This window comes from Miniopterus natalensis, chromosome 15 (assembly GCF_054644295.1).
Source record: "Miniopterus natalensis isolate mMinNat1 chromosome 15, mMinNat1.hap1, whole genome shotgun sequence".
Classification (NCBI taxonomy): Eukaryota; Metazoa; Chordata; class Mammalia; order Chiroptera; family Miniopteridae; genus Miniopterus; species Miniopterus natalensis.
In genome coordinates, this window is record NC_142095.1 from 5970416 (window position 1) to 5985424 (window position 15009).

Below are 15009 nucleotides of genomic sequence, written 5' to 3' on the forward strand. Positions count from 1 at the left end.
ATTTTTAAGTTCTATTAATTGTGAGTATCTTGGGTTCATCTTAAAAAAGGTGTCTTGAACACCTGCAAAATTACAATGCTACTGACTGATATTCAGGAGCTGGGGAAGTTAATTCTGAATTGAAAGTTGCTTCAAATAAATATGACATTTAGCACAGCTTCTTAAGTGTTTTCTACACTGAAATTCTTCATAGTAACCAGTCTGATGCCACCTCCTTTCCACATTTGCCTAATATAGCACCTAATAAGTCACTAATTCCAGGAGTCATTTTGTCACTTGTGATGATTATTAGCAAATTCCTAACTTAACCTATATTCTGTTCAAAAATCTGAAACTAACTTTCAATACTAAGCCCAAATGAAAATTTAATAAAGTACCTTGGACCACTGCAACAGCTTGTGATAGAAGTACATAGCACTGATTCCGATTCTTCCCAGCAAAGTTTTATCTACTTCACTATTTTGTGGATCTTTGCTAACTGAAACACAAAGTAGGCACATGGAGAGTGAAATAGTCACTTAAAATAATGGAATAGGCAAGTTAATATGGAATTACTGATAGGAGCACAAACACCAGGTGTCAGCAAACTATAGCCCACAGGCCAAATCTGGCCTGTGGCCTGATTTTAGATATAGCCTGTGAACTAAGAATTTTTAATTTTTAAAGGATTGTTTGAAATAAAAACAAAACAATGTGACATAGATCATATGTGATATACGCAAAGCCCAAAATATTTACTATCTGGTTCTTTACAGAAAAAGTTTGCTGACCCCTGATGAAAAATAGAGTAGTTAAGAGCTCGTGTCAAAAATAACATGAAACATCTGATATTAAAACACCAATTTTTGACCTTATATCATTAATCTAACTTAATTAGATGAAAAATTTTATGAACAGAAGAAGTATTTGAAACCTGTAATATTAACATCCTCAACATGGAAAACATTAAGAGATTTACATGCCTGTTAAGAACATTACATCACCCTAACACATAAGACTCACACCAAAACAGTGACATTTTACCTGTTTCAGCAAATTCACAAAATGGGACACTTGGTCTCTCTTTATAGCCTTTTGTTAGCGTTTCAGCAACACAAGTACAGAATCTCTGGAAATCTGCAAATTTTTCACAGTCCATTTTTACCTTAAGGTATAAATTTCCCAATTTGGTCCAGTCACCTTTTTCTTTACAGTTCTACCAGAATTATTAAAAACAAAACAGAAAAAGAAAGCTGTTATATTATGGGGTAGGTATATGCTGGCATTAGATGTACAGTAATCAATAAGACAATCTCTGCAAATCTTATAAACTTACTGACAAGTGTTACAACATTAATAACATGCCATTGTATGATTTGCTTTTCTGACTATTGCAGGGCCTTTATAAGTTCTAGCCTGGCCGGCATGGCTCAGCACTTGAGCACTGATCTATGATCCAGGAGATCAAGGTTCCGATTCCAGGTCAGGGCACATGCTGGGGTTGCGGGCTCAACCCCCAGGTAGGGGGTGTGCAAGAGGCAGCCGATTAATGACTCTCATCATTGATGTTTCTATCTCCCTCTCCCTTCCTCTCTCTGAAATTAATAAAGACATATTTAAAAAACAAACAAAAAAACTTCCTTGATCATTTTTTCTCTGTATAACAGCCACATTTCTAAAACTTTTCCTAAAATAGGGTTACTATTCAAAGTTTCTGAGCAAGGATGCCAGCAATTTATTTAAAAATAAATAGTGTCATACCTCTATTTCATTCAAGGCTGAATCTAAATCACAGGTCCAGTTCTTTTTAAACTGCCTCATTTGTAACCTTTAACAACAGAAATGTGTTCATTAATGCACCCCTCCCCCAAAGTCACTATTACTCCTAATTCATTTTACAGTTTATACTTAAGAGACTGGAGGAAAAAGAACGCATTAATATACCATAAAAATTCTTTAGAGCTAAAAAAATGTCAACTGCATAAATATCAACCGTACACTATTTCCTTCCCAAACCATGGGCAACAATAAGGGCAAAGGAAAAGCTACACAAAACCATACCTCCAGCCTAACTTGAAGACAGAATGCCAAAGCTTCAAAATAATTGTGAATAAAGAGAAAAAATAAATCACAGCACTTGATCTCTACTGTTCACATTCCACCCTCACTGTTCCACAAGTAAAGTCAGAACAAAACATAACAAAGCAAAAAACCTGTGGGGAGAACCAAAAAGGGAAACTACCAGAGGGATCTACATTGATTAAAAAACAAAACAAAAACCACTGCAGAGACTAAGTCCACATAAGTTTGAAAATGCTAAAAACAGGTCTGGGTGGGTAGAACACAGACCACACAGGGGAACGTCAGTCTGTATGATTTGAAGAAGGCAGTCTGAATGCACAGCTTTTGGGAGGAGAGACAAGAAAGGGAAGCAGGAGCACCCTCTGGCAGTTGCAAAGGGGAGGAGAAAAAGGGGAAAGAAAGGCGGCCACGGAGCCAAGGAGATTGCAACAGGCCTGTGAAGAAACACTCCGTGTCACTCAGCAGAGAGAACAGCTACCATCAGTAAGTCAACAAACAAGTGCTGCTTTTATTTCAACAAACGACAACGCTGAAATACCCATAACCTATAAAATATCCACACAATAGAGTACTTTGCATTTATAAAAAAAATGACAAATTTCTCTAAGAATTGGTTTAGATTGATTTCCAAGATATACTGTTTGAGTGAAAAAAGCAAAGTTGAAAAGATTACTTTATGTAAGAAAGAGTATAAGAAAATATATACATACCTGCTCATTACTAGAAGGATTAACCAGAAACTAAAAGACTGGTTACTTCCAATGTGTAGGCAGGAAAGGAGTAACGGAGAGAATGGAAATGGGAAGTAGGGTAAGGAGGGGCAACTCTTCTCACGGCATCCTTTTTAGCATAGCTTTGATTCTTACAACAAACAGTAATGTTTTATGTAACTCCCTAAATAAGTAAAACCAACTAGGATGTGGAACTCTGAAATACAGTATAAACAGTAACAGACAAACCTAAATGTTCTACAAATAACCACACTGAATGAGAGAGAGAACTACCTTAAGTTAACGTAGGAAATAGTATTTTGGCTGAATACTGTAAGGCTAAAGGAAAGAAGAGCTTTTACTAATACTGTACTCCAGATAGTAACACCCCCCCCCCCCCCCCCCCCCGGGTATGGGTTAGCAGTTCCGAAACTACTTCATGTGGATAGGACTGGATAACTGAGTAAACGTATTGTAGATAATGAGAGCTTTCTCACTGTCAGAGACAATGTATAAATAGGGGGCTAAAATGCACTTGTGTGTTAGATTAGACGCAAGCTATCAGCATAACTCATGTTTTATAATACCCACACAGAAATCTTTGTGTGTTTTGTATACATGTATTTCCTATACATATGTATTTACATATTTTCACATGCATATCTATTTCCTAGCCCTGTCCACTGACAAGACCTGGCTGCAATGACACTTCAGCAGCAATGAGCCTATGGCTCAGGGGGAATAACAACATAATTGAGACTTTTTGCTATGTATGTATAGTTCGATAAAATTTTTAAGAAAACTCATGGCTTTTCTTTTACTCAATACAGATATGATAATTACAAGAGTAGTATCAGAATATAGGTGGTTTTTTTTCCCCCCAAAGGCCTTTGGAGGTCCATAAGCTGAACAGAAAAAGTAAGCAGTGAGAGAAAGAATGAGAGGCGTTAAAATATCTTAAAGACAGTGAAAGAAAAAAGAATTAAGGTAACATATACATAAGAAGTGCATTAAGTGGAATTAAGTTGTGAACCAGAGGATAAGAGATTCCTTTTACACTTGATGTTGCAGAAAGATCTGGTGAGGGTGACCAAGAGGGTTGGCTAGAGGCAGCTTGACTAATGATGATGTAACTAAGACACAGCCAAGAGACGGGAGAAAGGCTTACACTGGGTAACTAGATGTCTGCACATGTGAGCAGTGATAAGTGCTTTGTCTTCATCCTTATAAGTCCCCATAGCCTTAATTATAATGATTTTTCTTACCTGGATTTCATTTCCAGAACTGCAGTTATTTCTTGTTTGGAAGCCTGTACCTGGTGTAAGAGCTTAACAATATAGTTACAGTGTTCTGGGTCAAGCACCATCCCAGCTTCAACAAGCTGTAGAAGAGAAAAAACATTTTTCTCTTTAGCCTTATGTAGTCGTCCTTATAAAAATATGAAAGAGTTGAAAACCAATGTGTAAAACAACTAAAAGACTGATGGAAGAAGTGAAAACAAGTAGAATTAAAACTCCTTAAAAAATTTAAACCCATGTTTTCTTCAAATATTTGAGAGCCACAGTAAGACACTCTACTTTAAGAATTTAAAGCAAAAATGAAAACAGTAATTTGAACTTGAAACTTGAATGTTCTCCCTGTTCTCCAAGTCATCGCAAGTTTTGTCACTTTACGCCTCGTTTGGTACTCATTCCATCGTTTAGCATAGCACTGATGTATACTTTATCCCCATGGTAAATTTCCTGAGAAGCATCAAACTGAGGTTTTCTGCAGCTACTAGAGGTGATCAGTAATTTCTGATTCAAAAAGTTTCCAGGCAAGTAATTCTGTCATATTTCGTAATGTGGAACTAGAGGTATTCACTGAAATATTTGTTCACCTGCTGGAGTAGTTCCAATGCTGCTTCCCAAAGAAAATGAAGGGCTTTCCTGCTATTAGGCCTATTCTGAAATGGATGACTGGGTAGTACCAAATACTAGGAAGTATTCAGAAGTGAAAATTAATATATTTTTAGACAGCCATATTTTTTTTGTTTATGCAAAATATAAAATTCCTAGCCACCATTTCCTATTTACTTTTAGTCATGATTTTTTATTTATATATTTACTTATACACTTATTTTTGTTAGAAATGACCTCAAATTTTTTGTAAGAATTTCCTGTAATCATCCTTAAGGTGCAGATATGAGGATAGTTCATGAATCAGAAAGAAGTCACCTGAAGTACTTGGAACTATTTATTTATGGGGAAAGGCCTCTCAGTCACTAGAGTCTATTTATAAACCCTATTTCAGGAGAAAATAAACATTTCTGAAAATGGAATTCTTCGGTATAAAGAATGTGAATAAAAGGCATTTTAAGAGTGAAAGTGGAAATCGTTATTTTCTTGAAAATAGTTTCTTTCTAAATCATTGTTTTCACTGATTATTGACTATCAGAAAATAAAAAGCTAAAATAAAATTATACCTTGCAAAAGATATCAATTAAAGCAGGTACAGCACTCCTTAATTTCATAGTTGCCACGTACTCAAATATTTCTAGTAGTATTTTCAGAGCAGGCTGGATAAAACAAAAAAAATTACACTAATTTTCTTGCCTTCTTTCAGTACATTTTAAGTGTCTCAAATTTGTTTATGCTGAGAAATACAAGTGTTCTCTAGGACATATTTAACAAACATGGAAACTGAACTGCTAAATCATATAAAGAGTTATAACAGGAATTAACTTAGAATATTAAAAATTATATATTTTCAGGTTACTTACCAGCGTGTTAACCATTATGCTGAGGTTCAATACCTGAAATACTTCTTTTAATAAGCAATGTTTGAGTAAAGAATTCAGAAGGTCATTTAGCACTTGTAAATCAAAGTGTACACCAGGAGGAAACTTTCTGTAGTACTCCATAAACATGTTTACTGAAAATGAAAAAATATATTAAAGTTATTTGCTACTTTTAAGATAGTCATCTTTCGTAAATTTGACTTTTTTTTTTCTATTTTAAAAGACTCAGTAGAAATTATTTTCTTAAAAGGTACATTTCCAGTATCACACATATCTGATGAAAATAATTTAAAGCAAAAGTTAATGGCAATGACATTTGAAGTCAACCATACTTTAGGAACTAGATTGGAAGTTAGCTCATGTGCTCTCCACAAAAAAATAGGTCCAAACTGCCTCATACACCATGGTCTCAATATGAACTCCCAGGAAGTCATGGTCCCAGGGAGTCTTCAGGCAGTAGGCCTGGTGATGTATGAGAAACTGTGTAATTTGGGGATGGATGCAGGCTATTTTGACATATACCCCTTCTTGTTTTAACCCCACCAACATGTTGACCCTGGGGATATTTATTCCAGCTTATTATTATGAGCATTTTACTAAAAATTACAACACCGATTAATTTCCTTTGAGAAAGTTTAATGTCAATTCAATTCCTTAATCAATTTTCTATACTTAAACCATTTCTAATTTTTCCTAATTTTACTAAAATTTTAATTGGGATCACTTCATTGATTATTTTTTCCCCAGTTCTAAAATTTCCCAAGGTCAAAAATCTATACATACCTTCTCTGAAACTGCTTTAGTAAAAATTACTTTGGGTTTTATTTTTGTGTTATTTCTGCCCCAAATACTTAGTACTCCCTGGATTACTTACTTGGTGGTGTTGCTTGGGAAAGTCAGTAGCTACTGATAAAATTCAATAGCATAATAGAAAAGTTAATGTTGAAGTTATAACTTTCAACAACTTAATACATTATGATAATATTCAGCTTTATTCTAAAGTTTTTTTTAATATACTACAATCTTTTTCCTAGCACATACAGAAAAATTCTTCCTGCTATTCACTTTGCAATATCTGTATAGCTGCCTATATAAGAAATTCAACAGATAACACGGGATATTCAATGTCTGCTACTATAACTTTTAAAACTGAAACTGCAGAAGGTATAGTTGCAAAGAATTTGTTAGCTAGTGTTGTAGTCCACTAATAGACATGCATCTCTCCTTTATTTCTGACATTACTTTTAAAATTTAAATTTAAATATTAATATAATTTCTTCTTTAATTTTTATTTTTTAATTCTCACCTGAGCATATGTTTTTATTGATTTTTAGAAAGAGAGGGAGAGAGAGAAAGAAACACCGATGTGAGAGAAACACTGACTGGTTGCCTCCCATACACACCCCAACCGGGGATGGAACCCACTACCTAGGTGTGTGCCCTGATTGGGAAGTGAACCTGCAACCTTTTGGTGCACAGGATGATGCTCCAAACAACTGAGCCACCCAGCCAGGGCACCTATTTTTAATTCTAAGACCAAGAGCTATTCTAAGGCATTTGGTTTTCATACTTAAAAGTACTAAACTACTTTCAAACTGTAAGACACAATAGCACATTGTTTGAAACACATTAATGAATTTATAGTAATCATTCCATTGTCTCTAACCTGCACGTTGTAGCAAACACAGCTCATTGATACTTATATATTTCTTAAACACATCCATGCAAACCTGCAAAACTCATGAAAAATGTAAAATTACCTTTTGATATGTCACAAAACGATACAAATTTCAATCCTATCTTTATGCTTATTTCAATTTTTTAAAATGAACTTAAAGCAATAGAAGAAGCTGATGTCAGGTTAACTCAGATCTGAAATGTATGCTGAATTCATTACAAAACCTTAGTAAGAGAAGCTCTGTCAAAGTCAAAATCATAAGCAACTGAAGAAGGGAGGAAAATCCTTGAACATTATAATAAACCTTATTTAGTTCATTTAAAAAAAAAAACAAACCATTTACTGACTCAAGGATAAAACATTGACCAGTGGATTAGAACAGAGCACCTAGAAACAGACCCTCACATACACAATCAGCTGACTTGTGACATGGTGACACTGAAGTACAGTGGGGAAAAATAGTCTTTTTAGTAAATGGTGTTAGGTGACCTAGGGATCCACATGGGAAAAAATATGTATCTTGACCGTCTCACATCATAAACAAAAGTCAATTCTGTATGGCTTAGAGTTTTAAATGCAAAAGATAAAACAAAACTTTGAAAGGGAAAACAAACATCATCATGACCTTGACAAAGATTTCTTCAACAGGATGTGAAAAATTAACACCATAAAAAAAATTGGACAAAAAAATTAAGAAATTCTGTTGATCAAAACACACCTTTAAGAGAGAGAAATGGCAACTTGTGAAACAGTAAAAGTTTTTTTGCCATATATATATATATCCAACAAACAACTTATATCCAGAATATGTAAGAGATTCTTAAAACGGATAAGAAAAACAGTCCCATAGAACAGAGGCAAAATATTTAGATATTTCCAAAAAGGGGATATCCAAATGCCCAATAAATATTGTGAAAGCTGCTCTGCTTTCTGTGATCAGCAGGAAAGGCCTCACTCCCCACCCACCAGGATGGCTGAACTTTAAGGGCCATAATACCAAGAGCTGGGGAAGATGTGAGGCAACCAGGACTCCTGGACATTGCTGGGGAGGGGGTGGTTTGGTCAACTGCTGTGGAAATGTTTGGCAGTGTCTACTAGAGCTGCACAAACCTACGCAGACCCTATGACCCTGCAATTCCAGTTTTAAGTATAACCCGTCGTCATAATGTGGACATATGCTCACCAAAAGACATGCAGAAGAACACTGGCAGCATCACTCTTGTAATTACCAACCTTAGAAACTACCTAAATGCCCATCAATAGTATATTTATCAACAAATATATTTTTATATGCTCACACAAATGGAATTTCAGTATTATATAGCAATTAGCAAGAAGTGTCTACAATTAAGTAAAATAGTTGAATATCAAAAATACTGAGCCAAAGAAGCCAGAAACAAAATGTACATAAAGCACAAAATCAGGCAAAGCATCTATTAGGAGTAAAGGAAAATCTAAATTAAAACATGGCTGAGATGGTTATTAAAACAATCTCTACTTCAAAGACTTTACATACTTTACCTTTTCATCCCCTTGCTCAGGCACGTGAGCAAACTTGCACTGTGATCGCTCACAGCCACGTAATGTATTAAAATGAAATTTGCAGTATCTATGGGGTATCATCAACCCTAGGGACTTCTGAAAAACCTAGAAAATAAGACAAATTCCCTTTCTGTGTGAAATGTAGAACACTTATATTCAAGTGAGAAAACATTTGAAGGACTCAGAAATATATACCCAAAACAGTACCAAGATAAACTTGCTGACTTGATAAAAAATAAAACTCCAATTTATCCTTAAAAATGATAAGAAATCAATTAAAGTGTCTGAATTTTTACAATTTCCCTTAGTGCAAAATAGTCAAAGTTACTAGTTTTAACTTTGCATCTTTTAAAAAGCTTATATATTCCCTCTTCCTTCTTGTGTACCTGCACCTTTTGCTTTCACAAAAAGACAATAAGCATCATATTTCAAATGCATTAGAACCAAAATTTCCCTTAGCTTTTTGGGTTAACAGAAAAAGGCAAATGACAGAGTCAAAGCTTTTTGCGATAAACTTCTATAAATTGCTCTCTATCACTATTCCCTTTCATCACAGGGAATATTCATCCTGTATTTTCTGTTTTGGATATCCACCCCCCTCTTCTGCTTTCAACCTCTTATGTTATTTGTGAATATCCTCTGAATCACTACACATTTTCTGCCTCTTACCATCAACCCCAATTCAAAATCCATACAATGTCTGGAACTGCTTAAAAAATGATAGGGAAATACAACAGAAAGGCCCAAAGTATGTGCTTTATAAGATTATTTTTTACATTATTCTTAATCCTCACTTGAGGACATGTTTAGAGAGATGGAAGGGAGGGGGAGAGAGGGAGAGAAACATCATTGTGAGAGAAAAACAATGATCAGTTGCCTGGGAATCAAACCGACAACCTTTCGATGCACAGGATGACACTCAACCAACTGAGCTACTCCGCCCGGGCAGATTATTAGTTTAAGGGGGGGACTTACCCTTACAATCTTTTCCCTCTTAAATATTTCAGAGGTCTCAGGATTCTGCAACTTTAGGACACAATGCTGTCCTGGAAATCTGGTATCTAAAAGTGATTAAGAATGACATTACACACCAGTAGGTTACAACTTATTTCTTTCATGCAATGAACCAGATGACTACCGCTATTTGCTTTTAAGTGTCACTTGGGACTATTCATGCTCAGTTCAGACTGTGCGGCCATGGGGTATTCTTGTGAAATAGACTAGGTGCTCCATGAGTATTTCAAGACTTAAATTTAAAATTTATAATAAGCTGAAGACACTTTTTTAAAAGCCTTACACAGCAGCATTGAGCACTGCATTCAAATGATTGTCTTTAAACAATACTTTAGACAAGTAGTATACACAATAAACTTTTCTAGGGGAAGCAAGCTACTGACATCCCAGGTGCTTCAGAATAAACTGTGCCCCCTCAAATTCACATGTTCAAGCCCTAACCCCCAATGTGACTTTATTTGGAGGTAGGGCTTTGTCTGGAAGTATTAAGGTTAAATGGGGTCAAAAAGGTGATAGAATTAGTGTCTTTATAAGAAGAGACACCAGAGAGTTTGCTCTCTCCATCTCTATGCACATGCACTAAAGAAAAGGCCATGTGAGGACTTAGCAAGAAGGCAGCCATCTGCAAGGCAGGAAGAGAGCCAGAAACTGAACCCTGCTAAAACTTTGATCTTGGACTTTTAGCCCCCCAAACCATGCAAAGTAAATTTTTGTTGTTTAGCCACCCAGTCTGTGGTATTTTGTTATTGCATCCTGAGCTAATGAATACACCAGGCATTATATTCCTTAATGTTGGGCTTTTTAAATGAGAATTAGGACATAAAAAAGTTTTAATTTTATCTTTAGAAGAAAGTTTAATTTTAAATAATTTTTTTTTTTTACTTTGGCAGCATCCAGATATAATTTGGAACAAGCTTAAGTTTTTGCTGCATAGTTTTGCAGTAATTTGCATTATGAAACCTGTAAGCTTTTCAAGATAAAACACATAACCATCATGGGCTTGCTGCTATGGTATATAACACCAAGTAGCATGAAGTCAGTAGTGGGAAGGTACACAGGAGTTAGGTATGAGCTACACAAACAGGTTTTATTGTTTCTAAGTTCATTCCTCAGCTTAGCTTATTTTTATCAAAACATTATGAATTATTAAAAGAACTGACACAAATTCTAAACTACATTCTAAATCAACTAAAGTATGAAATTTTAGATATTACCATTATCACATAAATACAGATCTCAGAAATTCCATCAAAAGTACTAAGTAAAGATACACAAGCCTTTTAATTTTAATATATTCTATGTTGTTTTTTTACTTTTTTTATTCTTGGTAGAAAAATTTCCTATATAAGTTTTTATATTATCAAAAGCAAACAGGATTTTTTAAGAAAACAGTACCATTCATCCATGGCTTTACTAGTGTGTCTTCTTGAACAGCACTTGGATTATTCAAAGGTGGTAGCGATAAGCACAGAGGTTTGGGGCCCAGTGTTGCTAATTGACATTCACCAAGCGTAATCTCTGCATTTTTAGAATCTTTGCTATGTGAGCAGAAAAACCAAAATCAGAACTTAAATTTATTCCAAAAACATTAAAGTAATGAGAATCAAATTAAATAGAAACACAACCTAATGCTTTGTATATGCTATATATCATTATACTATGATTATCCAGAATTTAAGGGTTTTTAGAGAGAGAAGAAGGGGTGGGGGAAAGAGACATTTGTGGTTCCACTTATTTATGCATTCATTGGTTGATTCTTGTATGTGCTTTGATGGGGTATCGAACCCATAACCTTGGTGTATCAGGATGATGCTCTAACCAACTCAGATACCTGGCCAGGGCCAATTATTCAGTATTTTTAACAGGTTGTTTCTGCCTTCTTGACTAGAAAACCAATGTTTGTTAAATGACTGGGGTAGGGGTAGGAATGAGGTGGTGGGATTAAAACTAGAGCAAAATATTTTTGATCACACTAGACAAAAAGTTTGAGGAAGAACTGGCCTAGCATTCCAATACAGAAGAGATCATTCAATTACTTTGAGAGTGCAATAAAATAATTATAAATTATTCTTCAGGACAAGTATATAATAAATTTAGACATGTACTTGAAAGCTTCCTTTGGGAAGTAAAAACATGTGTTGTTCTTGGTTGCTCATTTAAACAGCTTTGACTACATTCTAATGTGAGATTCTCTACAAGCAACTTTAGAAAAACTTAACCTGGAAGTCACTTACCTAGAAAAGATAACTTAAGCAAGGGGGGGGGTGGGAAGCATCTCAGAACTGACAGGTATAAATGAATTTACTTTTTAGAAGATCACTCAGATACTATAATATTTTACCTTAAAAACAATTCTAATAAGCTTTTTCAATTGGGGTTCCCCAAGACAAGAGAGAATAAAAATAGTAAGAAAAGGGGCCTACACTTACCAGTTGAAAGTTAGCATCAATGGAGTTTAGTTTTAAAAAATACATATAAAATATATTTACTTCTCTCTCCAACTTGGGACATCATTGGTATGTGCAATCAATATAACTCTCCTCCAAATAAAACAAAAGCAGTAACAAAACAAAGAAATAGGAATATAGAACTTTATAGATGGAAAAGATTCTCCAGTAAAATTCTTTAATTTTTAATTGGATGACTGAAGCCCAGGGAAATGACTTGCCCAGTGTCACACTCGTGGTCATTACGGTAGAGCCAAAGTGATGATAAAATTCTGCAGGCTGCAATAACACTTTTTAGTTTGTAAGCAAAATGCTTTCAATAAAAAAAAAGTTAACCCTGTTCCCTTTTCTTTAAGATCTATCAAATTGTCATGAATCATATTGGGCTTCTGTGCCAATCTAATTCTTACTTAGGCTTTTCCTTACTATAATGGCTCTCAAACTTCAGTATGTATCCCGATCAGCTGGTGGCCTTGTTGAAACAGATTCATGGGCCTCATCTTCAGAGTTTGGGATTCAGTAGGTCGGGGGTGGGACCCAATAATTTACATTTCTGACAAGTTCCCACATGATGGTGCTGCTCCAAGGATCACACTTTGAAAACCACTCGCTTAACATAAAATACTTGAACATAATCATCACTTGATCTGTGTGCTTTGGCCTCAATAGCAAAATGGGGGTGGAGGATGGTTCAGACTGTCTCCAAGGTGTCCTCCAACTCTAAATTTGGTATCTGTATATGTTCTAGGTAAGTGTACTGCAACTATCAGTACTAATCACTGCAGTCATGTAAAATACCTGCAAACTGCAATGTTCACCTGATTTCAGTCACTTTTACTTTCATAAAAGTCACACACATTCTTTATTCTTATTATTCCTTATGCCTTCCTCAAAAAATATTTTAAGGGTTCAAAAAACTTAGTGACAGCTTTAAGGTAACTTATAATATCCCTGATATCTAGGTATAAGTGACACATTAAATAATGCCCATGTGTGGCTAATGGCATAGTCCCAGCACATACAGCAGAAAAACACATTCAAGATGCAAGTTATAACTGTTTTAAAGTTACATAATTAAAAATTATGTTACAGACCTTTTGCAAACTTCATGCATATTTTCCTTTTCTTCTTTAACAGTCACTTTGTCTGAAAATTTACACTGTGAAGATATGGTTAAAAATTTCAAGTGAAAATATCTGTATTCCATATTAAGCTATGAGGCTTACCAGGTTTATTAGAATGTATTAGATGTTAAACAAATGGCTTATAGCCAACCCCGAAAACAATTCTACACTCTACATTATTAAAATACTGAATACTGACTTAAGAATTTCCACTGTTGCTTAAGAAAAACTAATGCAAATCAATGTATTTTCTCAGCTTTTGATATCACTTTTTATTATACAAGTCAAGATTTCAAATTATGAACTATTCAAGTTACGCTTTTTAAAAATTTTATTTTAGAGGGAGAGAGGGAGGGAGGAACATCCGTTTGTTGTTCCGCTTATTTATGCATTCATTGGCTTATTCTTATTTGTGCCCTAACTGCGGGATCAAACCCACAACCTAGGCTTATCAGGACAATGCTCTGACCAACTGAGCTGCCCAGCCAGGGCTATGATTCTTTCCATTAAGAAAAAAAGTTTTGGGTAATTTTTATTTTAGGTGGTACTTAAGAACATAAGTTTTTCATTAGAAATATTTATATGTATTTAGGTCTTAATTCTGCTTCTGGTCAGATGGAGGTGTCTTTGCTGAGGTGTCAATTGCAAGTGGCCTCAGGGGCATCTTTAGGAGTCAGCAACATGGCAGAAGACATCAAGACCAAAATCAAGCACTATCAAGACTACCCCTTTTGACAGCTGCTTCCCCAACCAGAACCAGACCAGGAACCGTTGGCAGAAATACCTGGACTTCCACCCCTGTGAGAAGGCAGTGACTGCTAAAGGGGTTGATGGCTCAGTGTACAAATGGCACTGTGTGTGTACAAGACCCTTTGCCCCATATCACGGGTGTCAACCTGGGATGACTGCCGGGCTGAAGGCATGTTTCCTGGGAAGATCTCAACTGGCTGCACCCCATCTGTCCTCTGTCTTTCTCCCAGGGAGGTGAAGAGGGAACTGGGTATATCCTACTCTATGATCCCAAATCATGGCTTAATAATACATACTTGTTGGAAAAGTAGAAGACTATGTAAAGAAGCTGGATGACTGGGAAAGAAACTGGGTTGGAAATAGTACCTGGACCAGTAAGAGAGGCTTCAGAGTGAATATTTTTGTCACGTTTTAAATTTTTATCAAAATTTGACTACCTCCTCTGTGCCAGACAACAGTGAATGATTATATGAAATACCCTCAAGCCCCTGTATGCACTAAAATTTATCTGTATGTTCCCTTATCTGTATAATTTAAAAAATTTAATCATATAATAAAAACACATAAAAAGAAACATTTATATGTATTTAAAACACTGCTATACTTAAAGATACTGAAGGTAGCAAAAGTGAAATAAAAGATAGGTATTTATATGATTTGCAGGGTGGAAAAAGCCTAAGCATGACACCAAAGGTAGAAACTATGAGTTACGGCACCAACAGGTTTGAATACCAACATTTAAAATACTCTTATATGGCGAGAATACAAACGGCACAAAAGCCATCCAAGCCATCCGTCAGAGTCAAGAAAGGCTGCACTGATTCTACGTCTCCGCCTCCCAAGATAAGGTTTAGATTTAGACTGATTTAAACACACCACCACCAAAAAAACAAACCCACTAGAA

General features: G+C 35.3%; 1 protein-coding gene and 1 pseudogene across 1 annotated transcript in view; one reads left to right on the forward strand and one right to left on the reverse strand.

Moving 5' to 3' along the window:
• TOPAZ1 (testis and ovary specific TOPAZ 1) overlaps positions 1-15009 on the reverse strand; it is a 40243-nt gene that overhangs the window by 13845 nt on the left and 11389 nt on the right. The window contains exons 5-15 of the mRNA XM_016196190.2: positions 13326-13390; positions 11180-11322; positions 9746-9831; positions 8750-8875; positions 7217-7280; positions 5533-5684; positions 5236-5328; positions 4037-4152; positions 1741-1807; positions 1024-1195; positions 378-478 (exon numbers count right to left, since the gene is read on the reverse strand). Coding sequence (XP_016051676.2) covers positions 378-478; positions 1024-1195; positions 1741-1807; positions 4037-4152; positions 5236-5328; positions 5533-5684; positions 7217-7280; positions 8750-8875; positions 9746-9831; positions 11180-11322; positions 13326-13390 — 1185 coding nt within the window. The remainder of the gene's footprint in view (positions 1-377; positions 479-1023; positions 1196-1740; positions 1808-4036; positions 4153-5235; positions 5329-5532; positions 5685-7216; positions 7281-8749; positions 8876-9745; positions 9832-11179; positions 11323-13325; positions 13391-15009) is intronic.
• On the forward strand, positions 14037-14441 carry LOC107524310 (cytochrome c oxidase subunit 6B1 pseudogene; annotated as a pseudogene).